General features: G+C 30.8%; 1 protein-coding gene across 1 annotated transcript; it reads right to left on the bottom strand.

The window, feature by feature from the left end:
• Window positions 1-2,417: 2,417 nt before the first annotated feature.
• Window positions 2,418-7,929, bottom strand: LOC107943015 (protein DETOXIFICATION 34). Its single transcript, XM_016876747.2, has 7 exons — window positions 7,393-7,929; window positions 5,647-6,272; window positions 4,989-5,045; window positions 4,155-4,393; window positions 3,940-4,058; window positions 2,931-3,017; window positions 2,418-2,847 (listed from the first exon to the last, which is right to left on the bottom strand). Exons 1-7 carry the CDS (start codon window positions 7,708-7,710, stop codon window positions 2,764-2,766), a joined length of 1,530 nt encoding a protein of 509 aa, XP_016732236.2. The 5' UTR covers window positions 7,711-7,929; the 3' UTR covers window positions 2,418-2,763.
• Window positions 7,930-9,630: the final 1,701 nt, after the last annotated feature.

Below are 9,630 nucleotides of genomic sequence, written 5' to 3'. Positions count from 1 at the left end.
TTAGGGGACGTGTCAGAACATCGCGTCCATGTCAGCGCGCTTTGCTTACGTGGACACAAATCGCGCCTACGATGACGCGATTTGCTGACGTGGATGAACAGTTTATGTTTTTTAGCTTGGAAAACTTTGAAAAGCCATAACTTTTGGCTCGGTTGTCCGATTGAGACGATTTTTTTTATTTCGAATAACTTTTCGAGATCTACGCGCTGACAAACAGTCGAAGGCGGTTTGCCACAGTTTTCGTCGAAAAAGATCCTTTTTTGCCCCTAAATTTTGATTTTTTCGGTTTAAAATTGAATTTTGAAATATTCAGATCATTATTTTCCTTATTTATTTGAAGTAAACACCGGATTTTTTTTACAGAATTGTTGTATTATTTTTTCTGATTTGACACGTGTATGGAATAGGTCTGATAAATCGTTAGAACGTAAGTAATATAATTAAGATAATAACAGTATTTCTATAATATGTCAATTAATTAGTTTGGCTTAGTTGGTTAAGATGCTTGCTCTTTTCCCTTAGTATCTTGTTGGAAACAATTTTGAATCTTTTTTGTACTTGTTGCTATTGCTGTAATATTGAAGAGTTAATTGATTAAAACAATAAATACAAGTACAAAAAGATTCAAAAATTATTTTTTCAAAATACCGAAAAAGTCCTATTTTTTAAAATTTATCGAAATGGGCCCGGTATTTTATTTTTTTGACCGTTGGGTACTGTTCACGCGAGGGCCGAAATTGCGTCCACATCAGCATCTCGCACTGACGTGGACGCTATTTCCTGACGCGTACCCTGACATCAGGCTGATGTGGACGCGATTTCCCGGAAAAAGGACCATTCCGGTAAATAATTAAAAAATGGGCCCATTTCGGTAATTTTTGAAAAAAAGGGCTTTTATTGGTAAATTGCTCCAATTTATATTAGTTGAATATTCCAACTATTTTTTAACATTCAAAAGGACTAAACTAAAATTTTTTGATAATATTAGGGATTGAAGTGGGCTCAAAAAACTTTAAAGACCAAAGTGAGAAAAACAGTATACTTTAGGGACTAAAATGTGCATTAAACCAAAATAAAATTAAAACGGGTCTGATATGCAATTCATTGGAAAAGTAGGGGTCAAAGTCTAATATCAAAACCTTACCCAAACAACTGGCGGTAGGTCCCACAAATTCTTTTTGGCGGTTTTTTTATTTATTAAGTTTGACTGTTTACCTCGTTTAACTTTTGGTTTCGTACAAAGATTCACCAATAATTAATAACTCATCATTTTTTTTAAAGGAAATACATGGCAATTGTATTAAGAGTTAAATTATATTTTATTTTTTATTTAAGAAATAAATAAATTAGTTCTTTATGTTATATCAAAGAGCAAATCAATCTTTTTTGTTAAAATTTTTATTTATTTGTATTGTTAAAAATTGATGTGATTGATGAAATAATCAGATAATGACACATAACGTGTCATATGTACCTCATACTAATGTACAAAGACCAATTTTTAATAGTAAAAATTGACAGAATTTTTAATAAAATGACTAATTTGATCTTCAATCTAACGTGTAGTGATTAATTTATTTATTTTTTAAGTAGAGGAGGTAGAATACAATTCTATTTTTAGTATAAGGGTCTCCATAGTACTTTTATTATTATTTTTAAAAATATTTATACAGAAATTATAGAAAAAAATCCAGTGTTTAGAGAACAATAGGTTTAATAAAGGTAGTAATTTTTTTAGAGATTAGTTTTTTTAAAAGATAAAAAGATCCAAAACAATAATTCTAATAAGTTACTAGTGAGCCTTTGGTATTAGAAAATTTAAGATCCCATATTCGAGTTTTACGTCGTGTAAATGTGAGTTAAATGGTGAGAATTTTTATTATTTTCTCAATTAAGTAAAAAGAAAATGAGTCAAGCTCTCAACAATTTTGTTACCTTTTAGGAATTTTTTTCAATTGAAGAAATGTTGTGAGAGAGTTTATAGCTAAAATTTTGTATTATACATTATAAGATTAGGAATGAAGACATAAGAAAAAATAGCCAAAATATTAAACTAAATTCAACATCAATGAGAATTGAAGTCTGGAATCAGACTTAAATAAATAAAAAGAAACTCGATATATATGGGATTTGGAATCAAAAGTTAGACTTATTAGATGAAATTTTGTTTCCTTGTCCCCTCCTTATTTCCAAGGAAAATCGATAATCAGAACTCTATACTATGCTCGATTCCCATGACTGTCGAGGTACTAAAAAGATATATTATGAAAAGTAATAAAAATAAAATTATTGGATTATCTTAATTGAATTTTCAAAACTTAATCACTAAAATAAGAAAATGTTGAGTTTTTTTTAAAAATCATAGTGGGATTATATCAAAATTTATATCATAATTTAAACAAAAATAATGGTAAAAGATGAAAATAATATTAATTCATAAAATAGTTTAGTTACATTATCTTAATCAAGCAATGTGTGATTTAATTTTTACTAAATTTGATATATAGCTACAAATTGTTATCTAAAATGTTTTCTTTTTGGTAACCAAGCCTACTAGCTATATACATGTATGTTCTCATGTAGTATTTTGCATTTGGCTAAATTAAAAAAAAAATTGTAGAAAACTATACGTGAAGGCTCTAAAAGCAAAGGAACCCAATCTAAAAATGGTACAAAAATTGTACAAATTAAGTTTTTGTCGAGGGATTTCAACAAAAGTTTACGAAATGTCGTTCGTTTGTAAAAGTTGGCAATCTTAAATATTTAGTGGGAAAAGTTATATCCTTTATTTTCGGAGACTTGCAGTTCAGTTCCCCATTGCTGCATTCGTTCAGATGCTTGTTCAACCTTAAAAAAAAATTCCTTTATTATTAGATTTTATGAACTTAACTCAAAATATCCATTAATGTTTTAGGAGAAGAATGCCCCACCTCTGTGTTCCAATTAGTTTGATAGATAATGTACAAGAGGATCAATGTTTGCAAGAATGTCCCACAAATCATGCCAACCCAAATTCCCTGCAAAATTAAGCTTTCAATATTATTATTACTAAATTCCATCATCATGTTCATGTGATCTGTAGATGAATGGGTTAATTCCATCAAGTACGCTCCCATCCTTAAATTTTATAGTGGTTTAATTGAGTTTCAAAATATGATAATTGCATTAATCAAGTCCCTTTGTTGATCTAACTATCAATTTAAGCATTAAATACAAGTTCAAATATGATGTGAAACATATTTAAAATATTTAAAATAAATTATAAACATGTGTATACCTACTGCATGGATAATTTCGATATGATGTATTGAAAAAAATGTTAACGAAATTCAAGAGTCTGTTATTTTTCTTTTAAACATGTCATAGTCAAGTTGTTTATGTAAATAGACTCCATGTTAAACTTGAGTTTACATTTAACACCCAAACTGACAGAAAGATCAATGTTTTTAAAATCGGACTAGTGGTCAAACAGGCTCGGTAACCGATTCTTAGCCAAATTAATTCAATCAGCCTGATCGAACCAAAAATAAAAATAAATATAAATGATAAACACAAATAAATAACAATAATAACATAAAACATCAATTATACACTCCAATTTAGGTTAGTGTTTCTCTTCTCTGTTTTTTTCTTCATTTTTTAAGTATTTGGGTGGGTTGGTTGGTTTGGTTTAAGTATTTGGGTTGGGCTGTTTAGACTTTTTTTCCGGGTCATTAAATTGAGCTAAAACTATAAAAAAAATTAATTTGCACTTCAAATTCAACCCTAATTTTGAACAGTTTGCTCTAAAATTAGTCTAATCTATTTGTTTGGACCAGTATACAGACAATTCAATTTAATTTAGACAACACTGAAAAACCTAATTGATACTATACCATTACTTTAAGTCCTTAATAAGAAGATTTTGAAGCATGGGAAACATAGTGTATGAAAGATTACCTCGACCCCAAAATGAATGTGATAACCGAGAAAAAATCCAAGTGGGAGGCCAACAATGTAATAGCAGAACAAGTTTATATAAGCTACCAAGGCTTGCCAACCTCCTCCCACAGCAACACCTGCATGTTGCAATGATTATGGCACCAATTATTTGACCTCTCAAATGCTAATTTTCCATTTTTGTGTGTGTGTGTGAAGGGGTAGAACTTGCTTACCTGATATAACTGGCTGCACACTATTTAGCACCATGGTTATGCCAAGAAGATGAGCCAAACTAGCCACCCCTTTTTGCATCTCTACGCTATCTGTAAATATGATAGCAAATTTGTTCCTGGTAGCCATGATTACAAGTGCTGAAAGTAACCCTATCAGAAGAGATTGCACAACAATGACTATCACTGAATATTTGGCTGCCCTTGGATGGCCTGATCCAAGCTCATTAGACACTCTTACACTGCATAAAAAAAACACCAAACCAATTTCAACATCAATAACATAAGAAAATCCTAGTTTTCTTGGGGTATGCATAGGAAGCCCCCTAACTATTGCCCGAATTTTAAATTGGTTTATACACTTTGAAAGGCTCTAGTTGAGTTTTTAAAGTATCGGTATTGCATTAATCAAGTGATTCTGTCAATCCAACTATCAATTTAGGAATTAAATATCAGTTTGGACATAACGTAGAGTGTATTTAAAACACATGTGTGCTCACCATATGGACAAATATTTGGATATAACGTGTTAAAAAATATAAACAATGTCAATAAAATTTAGGAGAGCTATATCTGGTTTTTTTTTATACATCAAATCTAAATTGTCCATATTGTAAATTTACATGTGTTTACAATTTGATCAATGTGTTTTAAATATGTTTTACATCAAATTTCAGCTGACATATAACGTGTAAGCAAATAGTTAGAATAATAGAACTTAAATGATTTGATACTAATGGGGTTTAATTAAAATATTTTGAAATTTAAGGACTAATTTAAATTTTAAATCATGGTTTGAGGATGATTAGTGAAATTAAGCCTTCTTTTTAAGGTTACCTTATAGCTGCATTTAGTCCGATAAATAGCATGCCTTCCCAGCCATTTATGTTCATGCTGAAACATTGAATTGAATAAAAGCTCAATTTACTTTTAAAAAAAAACATAAGAATGAAAAATAAAAATTGAGAGAATATAGAGTAGAGATGTTTATGGCCCGCCAAATTTTGGGTTTATATTTTTTTATTTCTAATTTAATTTAGACTTAAAATTTTATTAAAATAGAGGGTTTATATATACATTGAGGTATTTGAATTTGACAATTTATATCTATTTGGCACTTAAAATTTTTTTTAATCTAATTGGTACCTAAACTTAGAAATTATAAGCCAACTTAATATTTTTTTTTAGGTACCTTATTAACACCATTAAAATACGCTGACATGGTGCTAACATGGCACTGGCGACTGATATTATGGTGGAATGTGATAATCTCACCATGCTATTGGTTGCCAGTACCACATCAGCGTATTGTAACGGTGTTATTTAGGTGTCTAAAAGAATACTAAATTGACTCACGGTTTTCAAGTTTAGATATAATTAGGTCTAAAAAAAGTTTTTAATACCAAGTAGATATAAGTTGTTAAGTTCAAGTACATCCATATATATTAACCTTAAAATCGGTTTCGATTTAACTTTGGCTCAACCTTGAACATACCATATTGAAAGGGACCCAACTGCAATGACTGGATCTTCAAGGTGACCAGTAAGAACAATTATCATCATGAAGTACCAAATCTCTAAACAAAGCATCACCGCCGAAGCTATAGAAAGCTTAGCAAAACTCCAAAGATCCTTAAAAGCTAACCACGACAACCCGGACCAGCCATCCTTACACCAACCCACCACATATATAAGCTGAGCCAAAGCAACCAACCAAGCTGATATATCATAAGCCACCGCAGCACCGGTGGTACCCCATTTGAAGACGTTAACAAAGAGGAAAATGATTAGGATGTGTCCGACGAAGGCGGCGAAGCCTATCCAGGCTAAGACCCCGACTTTGCTTTGTGCTTGTAAGAACTTTTGGGTGGGGAAATTGATGGCTAATGAGAACATTTGGGGCATGACTTGCAAGGTGAATTCTCCGGCGAGGTCGGCAATGCCGGGTTCTTGACCGAGGAGTTTTAGTAGTGGGGTGGCGTATAAGTAGAGAGGCAACAAGGCGAAACAGGCGGCGAATAAGATTATCCAGGATCGTTGCATGTATATGCCGAGTAAATCTATTTGTCCAGCACCGAATGCTTGCCCACATAGGGTCTCGAGTGCACTCGCCATTCCTAACTGCAGTTTATAAAAATAGTCACGAAATATATTTAAAAATAAAATATGATAGTTTTTTTCGTGGGTTAATTTCACAGTACAATCTTCAATAATAGTTTAGATTTTAAATTGGCTTCTGAACTTCAAAATGTTCTAATCAAATCTTTGAAGCACTAATATTGTATCAATCAGATCCTTTCATTAACATAAGTAATAAGTTGAGCACTAAATGTCAGCTCAAATATTACGTGGTGCATACTTAAATCACGTTAATCGAATAGTAAACACATTAATACCTATTGTATGTAAATTCAAGGGGACACATAGTGACATTGGCCCTCCAAAATTGGTAAAACAGTAAAAAATTATAAAAATACAGTAGTATAATGATAAAATTATCTTTTGACCCCCTAAATTATTTTCCAGCCTTTGCCTCTATCTATAGACAACTTAGATATGATATGTTAAAATAAAAAGTGAAATCTAAATCGTTCATACAATAAATATACTTGCGTTTACAATTTTTTTGGTGAAATGAAAACATCAATTACATAAAGCAACCATTAATTTTATCCTCTTGTAGTAAATCTAAAATATCCCTAGGAGCCTCATCAATAACTTGTAAGCTTGATTTCCAACTCAAACTGAGTTTAGCAAGACGATCCGCTACCAAGTTTTGATTTCTTGGTATATGCTTAATCCTCAACTTGTGTTTACAATTTAATTCTCATGTTTTTAATATTCTTCACATCATATCTAAACTGCTATTTAACATTAAATTAATCACTAAGTTGATTGAAGGATTTGATTGATATAATACTGATATTTTAAGTAAGGCAAAGCATGCAGGACTAGGCCCCTTGATTAAATAAAAAATGACATTTTTGGTCCTCCTAGAAATTAATATTTCAATTTAAGCCTTTTTAACACAAATTTTTAAAGGCAACCCCCAAAATTTTATAATAATTTTATCTTGGCTCCACTAACACAAAATTTTGGCTTTGTCCCTGAGCACTATCAATTTAGAATTTGAACGACAATGCGGGGATTTGTTGCAATTAACCCCTTTTTCATTGAATTGCACCAAGAAGCTAACCAAATAAAGGAAAAGAAACAACACATAAACGTGAGAGAAGCTAACCAAGAAACCAAATGAAAAATTCGCGACGACCGACAAAGCAATGGCGACAGCCGATAACTCGATCTCGCCGATATGACCCGCGAAAATGTTGGTGAAGGAGTTGATCCCATAATTGCACCAAATATTGAACGCAATAGGAGTTGCAATAGACCATATCTTAGAAGACTCCACAAACAATATGTTCCTAACATCCGCAAAGCTTTGTACCTGAGGGTAATCCCCTCCCTCGATGATTAAACTCGACGGTGCCGGATGTAGCTCGGCAACTTCAAAAAGGGGTACCGTCGACGATGGCGTAGCATGCAGTTGGTCCTCCATAACAGAAGATGGACTAATTATTGTCCCTTCTGCTGCATTTTGCAGCTCGTACTCTTTAGTATTCGCAATTTTGGCACAATTTTAGTGAACCCTTCTGATTAATTTTTCTGGGTTTTTTCTTTTATAAAATTTGATTGTATGGATTCAAGCGAGTCAATGTGAAGAAAAATTCAATCTTTGTCCTTTTTTTCTTAATTTTTGTTTTATACATTTGCTTTGTTTTTGTTTTGGTGGAAGTTTAGGAAAGGGTTTTAGCAAGTGGTGGGTTATGGCTATAAATTAGGGTGACCATGGAAACATCAAACATGAGGGACGGGATTTGAGTTGACTCGGTCTTTTTAGCTTCTTAGGACAAAGCTTGTTCAATGTTTTTCAATTTGGTCTGTTTGTTCGTTAATATAGTTATTTTCTGTTGCTGGGGGTCCACGATCTTGTGTTGCGCAATCCATGGAATAATGTTGTACACCATATAGTTCACATGGTGTCGTATAGGGATGGATTCCCTATGGTTAAATTATAATGGTTTAAATGTAATTTGGTACTTGAGTTTAGCTTCAATTATTAATTTAGTACTTAAATTAAACAGATCAATAAATGTTTGACTTGTGTACTTTAGTAAAAAAATTGCAGGTACTTAATTGAGATTATAAAAAGCTTAAGTACCAAATTAAACATTGAAATCAAATTCAGATACTTAACTGAGACAAAAAAATATAAGTATCAAATTAAACATCAAAGCTAAACTCAGGTATCAAATACTATATTATAATTTTGGACTCTCTATATGCTCAAAGTTTGGATTTAGTTTTTATAGTAATTTGGGCATAATACCATATTTAGCCCTCAATGTTTACATCATTTATCAATTTGATCCTTATTCTTCTTTTTTAGCAAAATTTGACCATTAACCTTTGAAAAATAGTCAAATTGTCTCTTTAACGGAAATGTTGGCGTCGCAACCCACATATACTTTATATTGACATGACACTATTTGTCTTATATGTCATGTCAACAAATACTTTAATTTATATAAAAATATTCAAAAATAAATAAATATAAAAAGTTCATAAAAATTTTAAAAAAAACATGAACTGCATATGGATTTCCATGTGGGCTGCCATGTTTAAAAATTTAACGTTTTAGTAAGTATTTCCATTAAAAATAATAATTTGACTCTTTTTGAAAGGTTGACTTCCAAGTTCGACTCTTTTTAAAAGGTAAAAGGTCAAATTTAACTCAAAAAAAAAAGAGAGACAAGCCAACAAAAAATGTAAATATTGAAGACTAAATTTGATATTATATCTTTAATTTGACATAATTTAATTATTTTATCTTTATAATATCATTAATTAATTTAAATAGATAACACTGTTAACTATTCCAATTAAAATATAAAATATGATTATGTATTTTTTTTAAATCTATATTAGCATGATAAGTTAGAACAATATTTTAAGAAAATCCATATAAATATTTTAATCAAAATACTTGTATTAGCTCTTTGGGTTAACAGTGTTAGCATCCCTAGCCTAGGTCAGGTTCATAACATATCATCAATACTCTATGATTGTAAGCTTTTCTTTAAAATTCGATATTCAAATTTTATTTAATTCTGCTTATATTTGTTGTATCTTACCCGGCCTGATCGACGGACCCGAGTAAAAAGATATTACGACAAAAATTAATAATTGATAGATACTTTACTAAACAAAAATTCACTAAATTAAATAACATATAATCAAACATATTAAAATTTTGAACACTGTAAAGACCTAATTGTGAAATTCATGCATGTAATAGGTTCGAATTATAAAATCTTAAGGTTTATAGGTCAATAATGAAAACCCATAGTTGGCATTAATACTAAATCGATACATTTTTGAAAATCGATACCAAAATTCATTATTGTTTTCTTTGCAA

Source organism: Gossypium hirsutum, chromosome D12 (genome assembly GCF_007990345.1).
Source record: "Gossypium hirsutum isolate 1008001.06 chromosome D12, Gossypium_hirsutum_v2.1, whole genome shotgun sequence".
NCBI classification, from domain to species: domain Eukaryota; kingdom Viridiplantae; phylum Streptophyta; class Magnoliopsida; order Malvales; family Malvaceae; genus Gossypium; species Gossypium hirsutum.
This window is presented reverse-complemented; position numbering and strand designations above follow the sequence as displayed.